We start from the raw sequence: 20,977 nt of genomic DNA, 5'->3' as shown, positions 1-20,977 counted from the left end.
ATGAAACAGCATGATGAGAGTAGAACATCTTTGAGTACAAAAGTCAAAAGACAAAGTTCTCTCCCTTAAATGCAGCTAAAGTTGTGTCAGTCTGCCTGCCATGCTCTCAGCTGAATTCAAGATGATGTTGTCAGTAAAAATTACAAGGCTGACCAATAAGTTTTCTAATGAAGGCACAAATCGGTGAGATCCCCTGATAGAAGGATCTCCCACAGGCTCCAGGTCCTCCTTCCCACCCTCGTGTGTGTGTGTGTGTGTGTGTGTGTGTGCAGATGCATGCCCACAGCCCCCACCCATGGTGGATGTTTTTGCCCTGGGAATCTGGACTCCTCTCAGGCAGACCTCTGAAGCAGTTGTGCTGACCAAAGAACGTGTCCACAGAAAGTGTCCACTCTGAAAGTGTCCAGAGCAGGCGTGTTAATGTGTTAGGAACCCTGGTGGAACTTTGGAAATAAAGGTAAGATTCACGGAACTGTGTAAAAACACTGGCATTTAATTTATCAAGGTGAAAAAATTTCCTTCTCTGTCATTTGCCATATATAGATAGTACTCCTTTACTAACTGACGAACAGGACAGAAGTTTCACTGAAGATGTTTTCTGAGGGAAGAAAAAATGACATACATGACACACACAGGTCTACCATGTTAAACACGTCTCTTGGGCACTCAGACTTGATGAACCCTCTCCTTTGTTCCATCCCAGGAAAATGGGAGGCAACCACACTTCTGTCACAGAGTTCCTCCTAGTGGGCTTGCTGGTCAGCCCAAGGATGCGGGTGCTTCTGTTTGGGATCTTCTTCCTGTTGTTCACCTTCACCCTGCTGCGCAATGGCATCATCCTGGGGCTCATCTCACTGGACTCCCGACTGCACTCCCCCATGTACTTCTTCCTCTCCCACCTGGCGGCAGTAGACATAGCCTATGCCTGCAACACGGTGCCCCAGATGCTGATCAATCTCCTGAGCCCAACCCAGCCCATCTCCTATGCTGGCTGCATGACACAGACCTTTCTCTTCATGACTTTTGCTGGTACCGAATGTCTTCTTCTGGTGGTGATGTCCTACGACAGGTACGTGGCCATCTGCCTGCCCCTTCGGTATTCTACCATCATGAGCTGGAGAGTCTGCCTCACACTAGCAGTGACTTGCTGGACTGTAGGAGTCCTCCTGTCCCTAATACATTTGTTGTTACTCTTACCATTGCCCTTCTGTGGACCCCAGAAAGTGAATCACTTTTTCTGTGAGCTTCTAGCTGTTCTCAAACTCGCCTGTGCAGATACCCACCTTAACAAGGTTGCGATTATGGCTGCGGTAGTGTTGGTGCTGCTGGGGCCAGTGTCCACAATTGTGGTCTCCTATGGTCACATTCTCCATGCCATCCGGAAGATCCATTCAGGAGAGGGGCGCTGGAAAGCTTTCTCCACCTGTTCCTCCCATCTATGTGTGGTGGGGCTCTTTTATGGCACAGCCATTATTACATATTCTAGACCACAACATGGGGACTCTCAAGAGCAAAATAACTACCTCCTCCTGTTTCACAGCCTTTTTAATCCCATGCTGAATCCCATGATCTACAGTCTGAGGAACAGAGACGTCNCATGCCATCCTGAAGATCCAGTCAGGAGAGGGGCGCTGGAAAGCTTTCTCCACCTGTTCCTCCCATCTATGTGTGGTGGGGCTCTTTTATGGCACAGCCATTATTACATATTCTAGACCACAACATGGGGACTCTCAAGAGCAAAATAACTACCTCCTCCTGTTTCACAGCCTTTTTAATCCCATGCTGAATCCCATGATCTACAGTCTGAGGAACAGAGACGTCAATGCTGCTCTGAGAGGGAGGCTGAAAGGAAAGACCTTCATGAGAGCCTCACTGATAAAAAATAACTGAATATATACAGACCCAATGTGTCTCCTTACCCAATATGTGCACAGGAATACAGAGACATGCTCTAGGCCTAGGGCATCCTTTTCCTTTTCTTGAACTTCTCCTGTGACTATCTCCTGAGGAAGCCCATTTTGCTACCTGTCTACAAGGTGATGCACAAGGAAATGGGTCCTTCTTCCACTTCTCTGCTTGGTGCATGCACTTGTAATATGGTCATGAGGGATATTCTGAATAAGATGAAGTAAGTTTATATATTTCATAATCAGGATTTGTAGACAAAATTTTACTGAATAAATGAAGGTATTGGCAGTATATATAAAATATAGGTGTTGATTTATAATTGCAATTATATAGCAATTATTGAAATATTTCAAATTTGGCAGTGGTCATTTTCAAAAATGTGTCTACATTTAAAATATTTGGTTGTTTTCCTGCATATGTCTATGACAGTGATGTTTTCTGAGGCATCAATAACTTAAATTAGAAAGAGCAGGATCCAGAACTTCAAGAGAGAGAGGATTAAGGGTGTAACTCTGATGGAACTAACAGTAAGAAGAGAACCCTGAAAGATGTCAGGTGAAACACACAGACACATTGGAACTTTTTCTGTGGCTGTGTTTCTCTGCCTTTGCAGTGTAGGTGGAGATCTGGGATGACGGGGAAGAGAGGAAGAAGGCAGGATGGACGTAGCTGAGAGTCCTTGGCAGAATTACCATTTTCTCTCATTGGTTTGGTCACTTCACTCCTATGGGAGATGACCAAAACTGAGAACATTCTCACAAATAAGATCAGACGGTTTAATTGCTGTGATGACTGTTTGACCAATGATAGGAGGCTATAAATTATCAGTAATAATTTGCTTTTAAAAAAAACTTACTTTAAAGTAAGAGATGTGAGGCGAGTTAAATAACCATTTAGCATGAAACTCCAACACAATTATGAAGTGATAGAGCACAGTTAAGAAGTAGTGGGAAAGGTGTATAGAGACTTTTTCAAAACTGTCCTCTAATTATACGTTTAATTAAAACTGAACACTTAAACTGCATCAAAGCGAAAAACTTAAGTGTCTCAGAAATTAGCAGCAAAATTTTTTAAAAAATATGATGACCTATGACGTCTCTTGGTACCCACTGTGAGCAGTGTTAAATGCCATTGTATTGTCCTCATCAAAAGAAATCAATGTGGTGCCCTGACTGGGTGCCTCAGCTGGTTGGAGCATCATCCCCTACAGCAAAAGGTTGTATGTTTGGTCCCCAGTCATTGTGTGTTTGTGAGACAAGCAATGGATATTTCTTTCTCTCCCACTTCTCTCTCCGAAAAATCAATGAACGTATCCTCTAGTGAGGATTTAAAATTTTTAAAGGAATTAAAAATGGTAATTATGCATATCTAAATGAACATGCACCAACACATTATCCTTAGCTCTTTGGGTATTGATGGGTGAAATTTATTTTCTATAATAATCTTGTTTTGCTTGTACAATATAGGAAAGATGAACAATGTGAGAATATTAAAAGTAAAAAAGAAAGTGAGTTTACCACAACCATGAAGGGCATTACAACAAGAGCATTCAGTCCAACACAGGGAGTCCAGCTCCTGCTGAGCCAGGTCAAGAAGGCTCCGAGAGCGCTCTGATGGACAGGGGTTGTGTCTGAACTCAGGTGTGTGATGAAGGGACGAGACAGACTCATGACGAGGAATGAGAATTTGAAGAGTGGCAGTATTGGGGAGGAGGCCTTGACTGGGGCAGAGAGTGTGTGCTGGAGAATATGGAGGTGAATGGCATGACACTTAATTGGACACAGATTGTTTTAAGGAAAAAAATTTGTCTCTCTTACATACTATAATATGTTTTCTGCTCACCGGTAGATTAAACATACTGCTGTTATTGTGTAGGGCTCCTTCCAACACAGTTTCAGAACTAAGATTGTCTAGAGAACTCAACTAAGATACACTTAGGGAGTTGGAATGGGAAGGACTTTGCTATCATCAAATGTTATCAGTGAGAGAGAAAGAGATTAATATTTTGTTTTAGCTGTGGGCTTTAATCCAGGATGAAGGAAGAAATACGTGGCTCAGAAGTCTGGAGATATTTGAAATGGAAGAAAAACTATAGAAAATTGAGGGAGAGGTATACCTAAACCGCCAGGTCAAAACTGTGTGTGAGCAATGCACAGTGATTATTTGGAAGTCACGTGTTCTCATTGGGAGGTAACGCTTTCTCTGAGATAGTGTCTTAACAGGATTCCTGAGGCCCCTACCACGAGAGATCAAGATATCACAGACTCACCTCCACAATTAACAGGAAGAATTAACAGTAGAGCAATTTAAGACTGATAAAATAAATATTAAGGAAAAGTAACTTATGGCACAATTTTTATTTTCTATGCCAGGGCTTGCATACTTTAGAGACATCCTGGCCTCACCCAATCCCAAACATGCACACATACATACTCAAAACTCCCATATGAACCCACACCAATTCCCCTGGGGTACTGAGAGAGCAAAATGCATGGACACGAGACATGCACTCACTGGTTCACCGCCACAGGAGTGTAGCAAAGCCTTTCAATCTCTCTGGCTAGAGTGTGAGTGAAGCTAAATCCCCAGGGTCTGTCCCTGAATCATCCTATGCACCTGTGGGGAGGGAAGTGGGTTCCAGTGAAGATAGAAAAAAGGCCTTCACTGGTAAAAGCAAGTCAATCATCAAGTTCTCCCATGAGAGCTGTGTCTTGCCTTCACTCTCAAGGAGTCAGTTTCAGAGAATAGATTCAATCCCTTTTCTTTCCCCCTCCATGAGGTTTCCTCTATGTCCAAGGCCCTGTTTGGAGAACAGAACATAGATTATACCACTGTAAATAATGAATGCTCATTAGCCCTGAGGAGGGGTTTGCAGGTGGGAGATGGGAAAGGGGTTGAATGAAACGAATGGCTTTAAGTGTTGGTGAAAAAATGCCTTGCATGTGTGGTCCTAGGCCTGTCTCCACAACCAGGGACCTGAGGACATCACCAGGGGCTGCTCCTTCTGCCCATGGTGTGGCCCTGATGCCTCTGACCCTCTAGGAACCTCCTTGCCATCCTCATGTGGCTGGTAACTCCTGACTTGGCTATGACAGTGTCAAAGAGGTGGAATCACCCAGCCACCCATGCAGAATGTGATCTGGCTGCAGAGCTACCAAGATTTTCGGGGCCACATGACTCAGCTCCCTCTTCCTGCAATGAACCCCACTGCCCCAGTCACAGATAGGTGGTTCGCTTACCCTGACTCTGATCTTCCCTCCTCATCCTGTTTCCTGCTTGTCCCTGCAGATTCACAGGAACACTGTCTCACCAGACAGGCCCCATGCCTCATTTGTCCAGAAGCCAAGTTACTTACTCTTACAGGTCAAACCCAGTGTCTGTCGCCATTGAGATTTTCTGTCTGGTCTTTATTTAGTGCAGGAATATTAAGCATGTAACCTGTTTCCTTATGGTTATTGGATCCAGAAGTTTCTCTCCAATGTCGGTTGTTAAAATCCCTAATGTATCTCTAGGCACTTCTTAAGTGTCTTATGTCAGTTAATTCATGTCATTCTCTCAGCTCTCTTAGGAGGTGTGGTCTGCTGCTCCCCACGTTTCTGCAGGTGTGGAAGTGGAGGAGCAGAGAGGCCCTGAGCGTAGTATGGAGCAGACATGGGATTTGAGTCCAGGCTGCAGCGTGCAAATTCCACGTTTGTTTTTGAAACTACGGTACTTGTTAGGGTCAAAGTAACTATTGGAGATGGTAAATAATTTCTCAGCATGAACATCGGACCAATCTACAGCACCCAACACGACAGCCGAGAGCGCTTGCTCTGCATGACACCCTTGTTGTTTGTGTCAGTGTTATGTGTCCCAGATCTGCCCCCTCCCTTTTCATGCAGTAGTTTCACTCCCTCTCCTCTCTCTCTCCATCCTTCTCTCTCCCATTGGGATAGTTTGTGTGGCAGAACTGCCTTTTGAGTTTTAAATCCTGTATTTTCTTCTCCCGTCCAGGAGTGACGTTTCTTTAAAAAATTCCTACATTTCTTTAAATTTCTTTGAAAACTTAATTTTTTAAATAGCATATAAAGACATTAATAGAAGTGAAATTATAACGTTCTGCTGTTTACTTTAAGGAAAAATTAACCCAAAAAGAAAGCAATATCAATCTGAAAGAATTTACCATGATTTCACTGGCTCTCTATTCCCAGTGACTTGGATTCCCCCTTGAATTTTCCTGTCTCTTTGATACTATTAATACCAACTCATATTTAACAGCTAACATCTACCAGGTGAATGGTCTTGGTCTTCACATCTGCCCTTTAACTCCCAGTCTGTGTAGCTTTCATTACCTGTATTCCTCACGCCAGTCCTTTACATCCCCGTTGTCACTATTTTTCGGGTGAAAACAAAGGCTTAGACTAAGTGACTCCTACTCTTGCTGTCTACCTTGCGGATTCGAGATCTGAAGGCTGGGCAAATGGACGCTGTTAAACAGGCTGATCTCACCCTTATTCAAGGACCTTGTTCTTTGCAATCCCCACTAATCTTCAACCATGGAAGAACAGAAACGTAGATTCATGAAACTTTCCCCCTTGTTTTGTGCACTGTGGATCTTTCTTCAATATGTGGCTACAGTGGTCACTTATATCTTCATTTCAGGTCCCTGTCTGTTTACTGTATTTGGCTTTTTCTTAGATAAAACCAAAAACCAAAAGCAATAAAACAAACAAACAGACCCCACCTGGTTTCTTATCCTGGGAAATTTTAGATGCAACAGCATCTAAAACCATTGCAAATGTTTAAAAGGAAAATGAGTTGCTTTAACATTATTGTCTTTTTCTACTTTGCTTGTGCTCACAGATGAGTGGATCAACAACTTGTATGTGTCAGTAGTCATAGTGACAGAGATCTTCCCTTCTGGCCTTCCTACAAAGCTGTAACACAGTGCACTTGGCTCCTGTAGAACATGTGGTTTGTCTGTGGCTCACTGAAGATAAATTTTTTTCCACTAAGAATTCTATTTGCCTTCCTATTTGTCCCTGCCATTTACAAATATTTTTTTCCTAGGTAATTGCTTGTGCTTTTCAAAAATATTTTTCCAAAATGCATGCAAAACTCCGTGAGTCCCATTGTTTTAATTATGTACTTAGACTAGTCAATTCTAATCATTTGGGAAGATGAAGGTAATGACTTGCATATTTGATACCTGAAGCACCCAAGTGTTATCCGAAGTCACTGGCCCAGGTGCAGTGGTAAGGCAGAGAAGCCCATGAGCTTTGCCTTTGTTGTACCCCAGGGGGCCATCCCAGGCCCTGCTCTCAGTCCACCTGCCTGTCCCTGTCAAGTTCTTACCCTTGCTTCACCCCTGGAGGTCTTCTATGATCCATTCAAGCACCATCCTTGGAAAGAGAGCTAGTCTTTTCAGGTTTCCAGGTCCTCTTTTGCTCTAAAGACATGCAGACAGGACCTTTTCTGAAGGCATTATCTAATTTTCTTTTACCATTCCCTTTGTTCCTTACTTTCCATGATGATATGCTTATTCCAGAAGAGACTTAAAAATGTACAACATGTCCATGCTCCTGGAAGTCTTGGGGAGTAAGAATTCTCTGAGCCCCCAATTCAGCTGCATCCAGGGGGGACCTCTGGGCACAATTCTTGGTGGGTCAACAAAGGGCCATGTTCCATCTGGTCCCTAAAATTATGTTCTCCAGAAAATTAGTCCGTTTTCCAACTTACATGTCTGCTGATTGGAATGTCAACATATAGCCTTTAAGTGCACTCTGCTTGCATTAATTTAAAAAGAAATCAATTTATAAGAAGTCAAAAGTATATCTGTCAGCTCCAATAGAATCAGTTCAGGAATATTTGAGCAACTTTGTAAGATATTTTGCTGACCATAATTTGCCACACTTTCCTTGGAGCTCCACCAAAGTGTCAGCAGAAGTTAGTCTAAGAGGGCCACTTCCTTTGGAGAGAAACACCAAATGCAAGCAGACATAGACAGAGAAGTGCACAAGAAAGAGAGCACATGTCTCTCAAACTTGCGATTGCAAGGCACTCGGATCAGACATGTGTCCTGGCAAACACATGGATCAGCCACAGGGAGGTAAGTACAGGAATTCACAAGGCAGTGTCTGGGATGCCTCCCTCAAGCAGTGTCAAGGGCAAGAGGCAGCTGTCATGAGCTTGGGATGCACAGTATGCTTTAGTAAGCGTTTTCTTATAAACTGATGGAAAATCCTGGAGTAGATGACCACTCAGTGTCCTGTCACTTCTGATTCTGTGTTGACAGGCACTGGTTTTCATTATTTTGTCATGCTTCTTTTTTTTGACTGACACCCCCAGAAACTGCATTCCCAGTGAAAAAAGTAAAAGTGCAATGAAATGTGCTTGTCTGAATGGCACAGCTAACTGTCTTTGATCTGTGCAACATTAGAAGTTTGCTGTGCTTGGGCTCTCTTTTATGTCTAGGTGGGTGTGACAGTAATTTTTCACCTGACTTTAGATCCTTTTTTCACTCTCTTTAAACGTGTTTATTTATTTTTCAAGAGAGGGAGAGAAACATTGATGTGAGAGAGAAACATCCATTGACTGCCTCTTGTACATGCCCTGACCAGGGACCCCAACTGCGGACCAAAACAGCAACCCAGGCATGTGCCCTAATCAGGAATCAAACTGCTGACCTTTTGCTTTGTGGAACAATGCCCAGCTCTTGGAGCTACACTGGCCAGAGCCATCCTCCTTTACCTATTTCAGTCAATATAAGAGTCTGATATTTCCTCTATCAGTACAGTTACAGAAAAAAATTCTACAGTGAACAATGGGGTTGGATTTTTAATGTCCCTTTCCTGTTGAAGGCTAACTATGTCTCATGATGCAGTGACTTAGTTCTCCCACTGGAACTTCTGAGAAAACCTGCCCCCATTCTGACATTTCTTGGCCTGCTGGTTGAGGTTTACTGTCCAATGAGCAGCAATGAGGTTCAGCTTTAGTTCTAGGTCACAGCATGGCCTTTTCCCAAGTGGAAGTGTCTTATTTTTCCTGTTAATGCACAGGGTTTATTACAAAGGCACAAATAAACAAATAATTTATATGAAAGGTAAATTCCCACATAATCCTTTTTTCTAGAGATAATCAGCATAAACAGTTTCATATTTATAAAATTTTCCCAGATATATGTAAATAGGCATATAAATATTGAGTAAATATGTTCATGTTATAAAATGTAAATCAGATCACATTGTACACCTGTGCTTTGACTTTTTTGGAAATTTTTTATTTCACTGTATAAGGAGTCTTATATTATCCTGCTTCTTCCAACATTGTCCTTCCCAGTGGCTGCATGGTAGCCAAATACTTCAATACATCTCCAACTTACAAACTTTCACATCCATTTCAACAAGTATGTAAACCTCGGTCACTACGGTTCGGGTCTCCTGAATTTCTTCTAGTTTCCGGACTCCCCAAGTCCTCCCAGTCTGGGTGCTACACCTCTGATGCTGGGTGGGCAGAGCATGGCCAGCCTGGGCTGGAGGCAGGTGGGCTGCCCTGTGTCCTTCATATTCTGCCCATACATCTCTTCTTTGGTGGGACCTTTCCAGACAATCCTACCTAAGAAAGCCCCCTAGAAACAAGTCACTCCCTGTCATTTTGGCCTGTTTATTTCCTTCATAGTTCTTTTTGCTCTCACTATTTTCCTGATTTGTTTACTCTGGGTGGTTAGGAGCGGTCCTTAAGCGGGACCTCTCCTTGTTCTCAGCCTGAAGAAATAAGGTGAGAAATAGACACAAGGAATCAAGAAGAAATGAAAATTAGGTCTTAACGAGGCTTAGTGGGGAAACGTGGTTTGCATCTTTGACAATATTTCTCTCCAGATTTCAACCTTCAGCTCGCTCCCACCCTCCATCAGGAAGAAAAGGTGTTCTGCAGGCTTTACTCAGGGGCAGCAGAAACATACGGGACCAGAATCGGGAGCAGAAAAGGCACGTATGTCCCCCCTTCCTTTGTACTGTTTCACAAATCATGTAAATTCAAGTACAGATGGGGGCAGGAATTCACCAAGGTGTTTCCAACCTCAGCAAGAAGGGGCTCCTTAGCAAGAACCAACTGGATGATGCTGCCACTGAGCCCATCCCCTGTCCCGGCTCAGAATCCATCTGAGCAGCTGTGGGTGGTCAGCAGGGGATTTGATGGCAATGCAGATTGCCCACACTGGGAAGATATGGTGACCACTGAGGATCCTGGCATGTCAGAATGTGAGATAAGCTGTGACATCTGTCTTTATATTAAGTTATAAACCAGAAAAGAGAAACCACCCCCCAAAGTACAATTATAATACAGCTGTCCTCTGTAAATATATTCGCTGGTCATGTTAATCTCTTTTTTTCCCACTTGCTTTCAACCTTGAAACAGCTTCAGAAATGTCATCATGTTGAACTGAACTTAAGACACATGCCTGGGTTCACTTGGTGTAGCCATACTACTTTTTCACTGATGTCTACATTCCAGCATCCAGTGTGGATAAAGAAGTAGCTAAAACTCTCAAATAAAGCTACTGGAGATGGGGGAAAGGAACCAGAAGATGCTTCTAGGAAATATTAGGCAGCTGCTGCAAGGAGGGGCTTGCAAAGTTTGAAAGGCATTACAAAAGTGAGATGTTGTTGTGAAGGGATTTCAAATTGGAAATTAGAGGGTAGGAAAGCAGGTGGGAAGGTGGGTGGATAAGTAAGCAACCCAGAAAGAAAAGAGGAACCTAATCCCTTCCTATCTTGGACCAAGAAGGCAGGCAAGCCTAGGAAATGACACTACCTCCTGCTACAGATGTTTGGTCAGGGCCATTGCTTTTCTTTCTACATAAATAATCCAGAACCATGCCCTTGAAGGGAAGGCAGATCCCTGAGTTCTCCAAAGTGAAATGTCTACGGGTTTGTGTGCCCTATTAGGTAAAGTATAAAACAATGCATTTTCTTATGTTTTATTATCTATGTATAGATAGACATATATTCTATTATTCCTTTGATGCAAGGGAAATTTTTCCCAATGTATATGAATACACCAAGTTAGCTTTGTATAGTATATGTAAAACCAAATTATGGAGAATACATTCAAAAAAGGACATTTCTAAATGCCTGCATGGTAGTATTTGGTAAGTAGTGTGTGTCCTGACTGCCTTACAGCTGTGATGGTCCTGTCCTGGTGGTGGGCTTGTCTGTCTCCTCCCCAGGAGAATGGGGGGCAACAGCACATGGATTACAGAAGTCAGCCTGCTGGGCTTCAAGGTGGAGCCAGCACTGGAGTTTGTGCTTTTTGGACTCTTCTCTCTGTTCTCTGCCCTCATCCTTCTGGGGAATGGTGTCACCCTGGATCTTGTCTGCTCAGATTATAGACTGCACAGCCCCATGTACTTCTTCCTGTCCAATCTGCCTGTCATCGACATGTCCTATGCTTCCATCAATGTCCCCAAGATGCTGGCAAACTTAGCGAGCCACAATAGAGTCATCTCCTTTGTAAATTGCCTTATGCAGACTTATTTGTTTCAGGCCTTTGCTCAAACAGACTCCCTGATTTTGGTGGTGATGTCCTATGATCAGTAGGTGGCTATCTTCCACCCCTTCCATTACTCTGTCATCATGGGCTGGAGAGTGTGCAAAGTCCTGGCCACCACTTTCTGGGCATGAGGCTCCATCTTGGCTTTGGTCCATGTGGTTCTCATCCTGAGGTTGCCCTTCTGTGGGCCTCATAAAGTCAACCACTTCTAATGTGAGATCCTGTTTGTCCTCAAGCTGGCCTGTGCTGACACTGGGCTCAATCAGCTTGTCATCTTTGCTACCTGTGTGTTTCTCTTAGTGGGGATCCTGGACTTGGTGCTGGTCTTTTACACATGCATCCTTTTCATCATCCTGAAGATCCAGTCTGGGGAGTGCTGCAGGAACGCCTTCTCCACCTGCTCCTCCCACCACTGTGTGGTCGGGCTCTTCTTTGGTTGTGCCATGGTGGTTTATATGGTCCCTGACCATATAAACGAGACTGAGTTCAGTCAATTAGAGGAAAAGGAGAAATTTCTGGGCCTATTCTACCTACAGTTTCTTTAACCCGATGTTGAAACCCCTCATCTACAGCCTCTCAGAGACTTCAGTCAATGAGAGGACAAGGAAAAAATTCTGGCTCTGTGCTACCTACAGTCTCTTTAACCCAATGCTGAACCCCCTCATCTACAGCCTGAGGAATGCTCAGGTGAAGGACGCCTTGCGTAGCGCAGTACAGGTGAAGAACAGGTAAAGGGAAAACTCAGGAAGTTCTCCTAAATAGAAGTTTCCTAGCTGTGTTTCACACAGCTGAAGTTTCACAGCTGAAAAGAGTAGCTATGTTTTACAATTCTGAAAAACCTTTAAGTGTTAGTTGAGCAGAGAACAGCTGGGTTGACATCCTCTGCATTCTCTCTGCCGCCTCATGGAATGTCATGTTACCTCCAGAGAGCCCCACCATACTGTGGGAGCGACTTCTCTCGTGAGTCCCCCCGAGTTCCAGGGACAAAAGTGAATAATGACTGAGACATGCTGAGATCTGTTTGGGGAGAAGGAGTGGGTTATTGGCCAGTTTCTCAGGGGAGACAAAGGCCAGCAGCGGCCAGTTTCTCCGAGGAGAAAAAGGCCCCAAGCGCCCCTCTCCATGGCCTTTTATTGGGTTGTAATACATGGGAATACATGGCGGCAAGGATCAAACAGTAGATAGCATTTCAAAGATATCCGAGGGCTTCAGAGTCTGAGTCAGTGTCTGTCAGGAAGAGAGTTGCAGAAACTTTGGGAGACATACTCATTTGCTCTTGGACCCTTATCATATCAATGAAATCACTCTTAGCAGAGCAGATTTCACAGGTTTATCAGAAAGTCTTTGTAGGCCATATTTTTCCCAGGACACGCTCTAGCAAGGCAAGGAGCTGCACCCTTACCCATCAGGTATTCAGGCTTAAGGGGATTAGAGCCAGGAAGTGCTTCTCCCAGAGAACATGGGGACTCTGGCTTTGTCAAAGCCAGGGGGAAAGAGTCCATTGCTCTTTGTTGCAGCACCCCCCCCCCAAGTCCTTCCATGAAGGCCTCCCAAGTGATTGAGTCTGGCTTAGGTTGCACCCCGCTGTGAGAAGTCTTACCCTCATTGACTTCCGACCAAGCTTTGGGGGCAGGGAGAGGAAACTGAGGCAGCCTTTGCTAACAGAGATAAGCTTTGTCCCCTGCGGCTCCCATTTCAGACGTCCTCCCTCGCCCTTAGGCACAAGATACAATTCCTAAAACCAGGCAGAGCAGTCTACAACACTGTACACTCCCAAGAGAGTGAGGAGACAAAGGCAAAGTGTCTGAGCATTATTGTGAAAGAATTTCTGACCTTGTAGAGCCTTGAAAAGTTCTCAGAGATTCCCTATGGTCCCCAGGCCACACTCAGAGAACTCGTATAACAGTGCATTCAAACTTCAAGCTCCACATCTGTAAAGGGGAAATTATTATCATATTGAATTGCGTGGTGTCACTATAAGGTACTTGGCACAATTTCTGAAACCTAAGAAGGACTCAGTAGTTGTTGTTCATGTTGTTGTTGTTCATATCATAATGGTTTCTCATTTGTACCTATGAGCCCTGAGTGCAGATGGTGAAATATCCTGGCCTTGGAGGCCTGTTCTCTCTCAGGGTCACCCTAACAGGTTCCATGGAATCCCACCCTCTACAACAAGGAGAGAAGAAGGAATTCATAACGCTAACCATTTCAAGAGCTTGGCTGCCATCATTGGTGGTGTCTGTCTCAGGGCTAAAGCTCGTGAGATCCCTGCAATTTCAGGTAGAAACAGCACAGCGCTAGCAGCCGCCCTGCCTGGTCCCCAGGGCTCTTCCCCCAGAGAGTGTCAGACTTGATCTTTGCTGTCCTCCACAGAGGGAATTCAGAGAATTTTACTTTTTCTGTAGGGAGAAGATAACTAGGCAGAATATCTCATGATCTTTATGGGAATCTGAACTCTCAGTAGAAACTCCAGAAGGTTTTTAATTCATCAGATTCTCAAATGGAAGCTCTGTTCCTGACCTTCTCTGAGGACCTACAGCACCACCTGCAGCCCCTCCAGTGTGTGATTCTCCACCTGCAGAAGCTGCAGAGGGGCAGGCTGCTGCCCCTGTTCACAGGTGCCTCTCTCTCCTCCATCGGGTTTATTCCAGGTCAGAGTAAATGCTCATGAGAAAATCCCACACAGAAGAGACTGATTTGTGCTGGAAGGTCATGTTCAGTGTAGATAATTGAGGCCGGACAGGAGAGCAGCTGACTCCACCATGGCTGTGTGCATGAGACTGGCATTGCTCGGTGCTCTTTCTTCCTGACTCCCACAGGCACTGCAGGTCAGTGGAACTGGTGCCTAATTTCTTCCTTCCCTACCACAGGGACAGTCTTCCTCCTGTGCATTGAGCAGGGCCCTGACCACCCTCAACATCTCTCACCCTCCCTTCCTGATTTGCTTGGGTAATTGTTGTCAGAACTAGCTTGCTTTTTTGCCAGGGCTTTAGAGCCAGACATTGGCAGTGAGTATGGCTCCGAGGAGCCAGATTAGAGACAGTCTGTGTTACCTAGCCTGAATGAGGAGAGTGCCATCCAGGGCAAGTTCTCTCCATGGAAGAGAATCTCCCAGGAAGTTGGACAGGAATTCATTTCTTTGCTGAAACCGGGTAAAATGTAAATTTACCAGACAGTTACCTCCTTTCCTAAACAACTGAGGTGATGAGCTCTTGGAGATGATTGCCACATTAGAAATCCTTGTATGTGATGCAAATATCTCTTCTATCATCCATTACAGCAGACTGAGTGTGAGACTCCAGGCCGGAGCTGGGGACGTGAGATAAAGCTCCAGAGCTGAAGAAACTCAGAGCTACAGGACCTCCCAGGTGAAGAGCTAGCTCTGCTGACCTCACAAACCTTTGTATGTATGTCACTAGTGTTTTATTCTCACCGTGATAGTTTCTTCTCTGTTCCAGTGTGTGTCTACTTAAGAGATACAATCTGTCTCCTTTGTTTTATTTTCTTTTTACTTATTTTTAATAGCAAAACGATAACTGTGGTAATAAAAATAAAAATAAAATGATACGTACATCCAAAATAAATTAATCAATTTATGCAGACACAAAACTAAAAACTTAGTAAACAAATGTTTCTACTGAGTAATAATACTTTGAGTTATATTCAACAAAATTATTCTTCATGTTCAGAGATAAAATATGTTTCAAACAATTACTTATTATATCCATCTGTGTTTGAGTAGAATTTGGAAATACTGATGTGGTTCTCCTCACTGTATATAATATAGCAGTATTCTTTAATTGTAGTAAAAATTAATGTCACAAACCTAATGCACATTTGCATATAGTTTTCCCAAATATACTTTTATTTTTGAAAATGAAAATCTAGGATTTTGCCTGTTTCCTCCACTGATCAAATTCTCACTGTGCTTTTCAAATAAAATAGAAACTGTGTCTGCGTTAATAGACCCTGGCAAACAGAACATGCTTAACATACACATTTTTTAACTAAAATGACAATCATCTATTTAACAAACATTTCCTGAATGCCTGTTTCATCAAGGTCTATACTAGTTGTCATGAGACATAAAGATGTGTAACACATATAGAGAAAATATGTTCATTATTTGGTGAAGAGGAATCTCAGCTTGAATAAGTTACATTAGATTTGAATTAACTTCTGTCTTTCATATGTCCTGAAGTTTCCCCATATACCCTTAGAGTGAGGATTTAACTGTTGTCACTGTTGTTATTGGCCAAGCCTGCACATTTTTTTCGTTTCTGAAGAGCCCCCCACAAGAACCTAGCCTAACTTTCAAGGGTAAAACGACCGTCTTTTCAGGCTATCTGACAGCCAGCCCTTCAATGGGGCCCAGAGATGATCCAGCAGGTGGCCACCACTCTCTGTGTTGTAAATGGCTGTACGCTACAATGTCATGGTTCAGATGAGGAAGGTGGGGTGCCCTACAACATCCATCTGGTATGACAGTGAGGGCAGTGGTCAGCCCAGTGTGTCAGCACATTGGTGTGTTTGACCCATTTGCATACCCACCTGAGCCCACACCAGCCCCAGAATGCTCAGTTACTGAGACCTGACTGCCCCCAAAGGGATAGACAGTAGTTTTAGTGCAGTAGATTTAAAATTACCAAACTCACCCACACTCATAAGCATTTAAAAATATTTGAATTATAATTATATCCATGGTCTTAAGAGATGGAACTCGTCATTACTTGGGCATGCACTGTCCACTCCCCTGAAGCCTCACTGTAAGGCCTGTGTGGTACAGAGGGCTTGAGTGATGTTCATTGTGTTAAAGTAACTGTTTAACTTGTAATTGCTGCACAGGTAGAAGCCTTCTCCTCATGTTCATACAAAGTGAAGAGTCAGGTAATCACAGGTGCCATTTACCTAGAAATCAGGGGTTCCCCTCAAGCCAGAAACTGGAATTGTGAAGAAAAGACTAGATGAGACACTAATGAGAAATCCACATTTCTTGTTGTTCATGACATAGATGTTAAAACGTCCAAGAGGAAATCCAAATGCTGGTGTTAGGGTGGCTTTCTTCACGTGGACCATGTGGAACCTTGGGGTGAAGCAGCTAGGACATGAAATAATGTCACATAAAGTATGTCAGTTTCTTCAAATAAGAGGGTAAATAGCTCAGGTGGCAGGTCGAATAAGAAAGAATAAGGGGGATTTTCAGCCTGGTGACCAAGTAGCTGCACACATTACAAGTCAGGCAGTGGGGGTGGCTTCTTTCCATATGAAAATAGCCACCCCAACACCAGCATTTGGATTTCCTCTTAGACGTCTTTACATCTATGTCATGAACAACAAGAGACATGGATTTCTCATTAGTGTCTCATCGAGTCTTTTCTTCTCAATTCCTGTTTCTGGCTTGAGGGGTACCTCCAATTTCTAGGTAAATGGCCCCTCTAATTACATAACTCTTCACTGTGTATGAACAAGAGGAGAATCATTTCAACATGAAATTGCCTGATTTGGAGCTTTTGCCTCTGTGAAGCATTTAACATTCATCTGAGAGAAGAGTGAACTGAAGAATGAAGAAAGGTGAAGACCAGCAGGATTTCCCCTGAGTGTTGGGAGAAACCAGCGCTCCCTGGCAGCCAGCATGGTCAGAGCAGCCACACAAGTGGGACAACTGCACAGTGGAGGTGAATTCATGGGTAAGCGTATCAGGTCTGTGGTTAGACTCCCTTCCCACTAGGTGGTTTCTGACAGAGCTGAGTCTCCCTGCTGCTGGGGTCTTGCAGTTTGATCTTTAGATGACTAGAGACAGAGTAATACGTTAACACAGATACATAAATTGTGTGACTGATTTCACTAAGCACTGTCAAATCTCAGAAGTTATTAGAAGAATTCATAATTTTAAAATTTACTCAACAAAGCATTATATCGCACAAGCCTAATGAGACAATGAATAAAATACTTATGCTCAAGGAAATGGTGTGCAGCTGTTCACAGCATTTTGCATAGATGTTTTGTCATGGGAAGTAGTTTCTGATTCACATCTAAATGAAAGAGGTAAACTAGAAACACTTTGATATATGTATTTAAATTCATAATACTTATGGAAATATACAGTAAAATGGTATCACTGTATATACACATTATTAATCATGCTTATTTGGTGTTTTTTTTTTCAGGGTATTACCTCGTTGGACTTAAATAGAATTTCATCATGTTTTTCTAAGAAAGTTTTGAAACGTGATGTCAGATGCTCTCATACAAGGTAGGAACCACCATATTCACATGATAACACATATTCATAAACTTTAATTTTTTAAATGCTCAATTCTGTGATTTTCTGAGTAGGCATAAACCAATAACTTGAACTTGGTAATTAATAAGGTGTTAGTTACAAATGTATATTTTGGCTATAAGTGAACCAGTAAATAATATCAAGACTGTTTTCTTCAATGCTAATGTTAGTTTAGTGAAATAGATTTGACTCCATAAAAGGAAATTCATTTAAGCTGTTTTCAATGTTCAGGAAGATGTAAATGCATTATCCCAGGAACAATTAGTATTCCTTGCCAAATTTTATGCTTGCTGTTTTAAAAGACGACATTATGAATGTGGCAGAAACCATGATAAAAGTGTAAATTATTCAGATCAAGATACTGATTTATGAGTATGACTCTTCCCTAAAGTAATCAGACCCTTTAGGAGAAGTGACTGTGCCTGTGGCTAAAGGGGGGGATGGATGAGAAAAGTGTGAAACACCCATCAAAAGTAAGGAAGTGCTCAAAAATTATGGAGACATGTTATAAAATCAAAGGGCAAGCTAGGTGGGTTTAGATCTAGAATAATTAAGAATTCATAAATAAAAAGTAGAAATAATTATAATCCCTTGATTACAAAATTCACGAGCCCCTACTCATAGAAGGATGATAGATGCAGATGTATAAAGATATATAGATGACTGAAAGGTAGATAGGTAGATAATAGAGCCTTTTCTTATGAGGAAATTGACAACCAATAAATATAACAGCAGTGATGGAGTAAGAATACCATGTTTTTCAATAGTCACTACTGACAATGGAGTCAGGCAAGATAATCAACAGGCACTGAAATTAGTGGCTGAGAAGCTCTATGAGGAACAGAATATTACATAGTAACTTTAATGGATGCTCCAGAAATCGCATTATGAAAAAAGATAATGATCGTCTAATGGAGGTACTCAGGAGGCACCATGTTTACCAGGCACTCCGACTGAGCATCACCAGTTATGGAACAGTGAACCTCAAGCACCTGCCCATGAAGCACAATGGAAGATATTTAATTTCCCTGCAGAACCTGAAGAATCTGAATAAAACAATAAGAAGATGCATGCAGTTCCATTTGGAGAACACTGTAGTGAAGAACTTCTCTACAATCTTCCAAGATTTAGTGGTCATGAATGGCAAAGACAGACAGGGTAACTATGTCAGATGAAAGGAGACTAAAGATGAATGACATTAAGTCTCACATGTCATTTTGGATTGGGTCCTGGGTGAGGGAAGTAGAGAGAGAATATGATAGATTAAAGAATCATGTCAACATGAAATTGCCTGATTTTGTTAATTGTGGTTAGATACTTAATGTCTTTGTTCTAGGTGGAAAAAAAGAGAAATTTAAGGGTAAATGGGTATCATGTCTCTTTATACTTTAATCTCAAGTGCTTCAGAAAAAAGCAATACTCATACATAATAATATAGAGAAAAATAATTATAAGGCAAATACAAAATGAATATTACAATTTGTTAAATCTGGGCATATGGTTGCATTGTAGTTCTGGGCAAAATTCTTAACTGTTTCTATAAGTTTACATTTATTTCATATGAAAGTGAAAAACAGGAAAGCAGTTTGGGGGAGAAGAGAAAGCTTTCAAGGAGTGACAAGGATACAACCTTTCTCTGAGCTCATACTGAGATTAACTCCATCTTGTATTCATTCTCCAGCCTTGAACTTTATCACAATTCAGTTCTTCTTTTTAAGGAATGGGGGGGAACCAGTCATGGGTCACAGAGTTTGTGCTACTGGGATTCCAGCTCAGTGCAGAGACAGAAGTTCTCCTCTTCTGGGTCTTCTCCCTGCTCTACACCTTCAGTCTGTGGGCAAATGTAATGATCTTTGCTCTCATCTGTCTGGACCAGAGACTACACACCCCCATGTACTTCTTCCTCTCCCACCTGGCCATCATTGACATCACCTATGCGTCCAACAATGTCCCCACGATGCTGGCAAACTTAGTGACCCATAATAGAGCTATCTCCTTTGTCCCATGCATCATGCAGACATTTTTGTATTTGGGTCTTGCTGCTACAGAATGCCTAATTTTGGTGGCAATGTCCTATGATCGGTATGTGGCCATCTGCCACCCCCTCCAGTACACGATCATCATGAGCTGGAGTGTGTGCACAGTCCTGGCCACCATGTCCTGGTCCTGCGGATTTGTCCTCGCTCTGATAAACGTGCTTCTCCTTCTAAGGCTGCCGTTCTGTGGGCCTCGGGAAGTCAACCACTTCTTTTGTGAGCTGTTGTCTGTCCTCAAGCTGGCCTGTGCTGACACCTGGCTCAACAAAGTGGTCATCATCACTGATTCTGTCTTCCTCTTACTGTGGCCCCTCTGCTTGGTGCTAGTTTCCTACATACACATCCTCTTGGCCATCCTGAAGATCCAGTCTGGGGAGGGACGCAGAAAGGCCTTCTCCACATGCTCCTCCCACCTATGTGTGGTCGGACTTTTCTTTGGTTTTGCCATGGTGGTTTATATGGTCCCTGACTCTAATCAGCGAGAGGAGGAAGAAAAAATTCTGGCCCTGTTCTACAATCTCTTTAACCCACTACTGAACCCCCTCATCTACAGCCTGAGGAATGCTCAGGTGAAGGAGGCCTTCTGTAGGGCAATGCAGGTGAGGTCCAGGTGAAGGGAAAACTCAGGCTGTTCACCTAATTAGAAGTTTCATATACAAACAATAATTTTTCAAATTCTATCTCTGAAAATAGAATAAATTTCCATGGAAGAGCATAGCTTTTAGAGTTGAAATGGGACAAATAAATTATTAGAATTTTTTGTATTTCTTTTTTTTTTAAAGATTTTATTTATTTATTTATTTATTTATTTATTTTTAGAGGGGAAGGAGAGAGGGAGAGAAACATCAATGTATGGTTGCCTTTTGTGCATCCCCTGCTGGTAGTTAGCCTGCAAGGTACCGGTTTGCAACCCAGGCATGTGCCCTGACTGGGAATCGAACCGCAATCGTCTGGTTCGCAGGCCTGCGCACAATCCACTGAGCTACGCCAGCCAGGGCCTGTATTTCTTTTTATAAAAGTGAATTCTCATATTCTCAAGCCAGGAATATTACACGGAGAAGAAATTGAATGTGGGGAAATTGTATCAACACACTTCTCTTGCTTATGTACTTAGATATTTGACTTCTTACCACCTTGTGGTAGTTGGAAACAGCACAGTCAAAGTAATGCCCTGTGATACTCCTTCTGAAGTGGACTGATTTTAATACAGAAAATAATGCAG

At 42.8% G+C, this 20,977-nt stretch overlaps 2 protein-coding genes and 1 pseudogene across 2 annotated transcripts; all 3 read left to right on the top strand.

The window, feature by feature from the left end:
* Positions 1-707: 707 nt before the first annotated feature.
* On the top strand, positions 708-1,712 carry LOC118987899 (olfactory receptor 13-like). Its single transcript, XM_037047245.1, has one exon. The coding sequence runs from the start codon at positions 708-710 to the stop codon at positions 1,710-1,712; it is 1,005 nt and encodes a 334-aa protein (XP_036903140.1).
* Positions 1,713-11,117: 9,405 nt separating this feature from the next.
* LOC118987916 (olfactory receptor 2A2-like) lies at positions 11,118-14,473 on the top strand (annotated as a pseudogene).
* Positions 14,474-19,439: 4,966 nt separating this feature from the next.
* On the top strand, positions 19,440-20,369 carry LOC118987896 (olfactory receptor 2A2-like). Its single transcript, XM_037047242.1, has one exon. It carries the CDS (start codon positions 19,440-19,442, stop codon positions 20,367-20,369), a length of 930 nt encoding a protein of 309 aa, XP_036903137.1.
* Positions 20,370-20,977: the final 608 nt, after the last annotated feature.

Source organism: Sturnira hondurensis, unplaced genomic scaffold (genome assembly GCF_014824575.4).
Source record: "Sturnira hondurensis isolate 20B ecotype Veracruz unplaced genomic scaffold, ASM1482457v3 Scaffold0005493, whole genome shotgun sequence".
Taxonomy (NCBI): domain Eukaryota; kingdom Metazoa; phylum Chordata; class Mammalia; order Chiroptera; family Phyllostomidae; genus Sturnira; species Sturnira hondurensis.
This window is presented reverse-complemented; position numbering and strand designations above follow the sequence as displayed.

Bases quoted from the DNA above. Each gene is read 5' to 3' on its own strand.
- LOC118987896 (XM_037047242.1), top strand. From the start codon at position 19,440: ATGGGGGGGAACCAGTCATGGGTCACAGAGTTTGTGCTACTGGGATTC.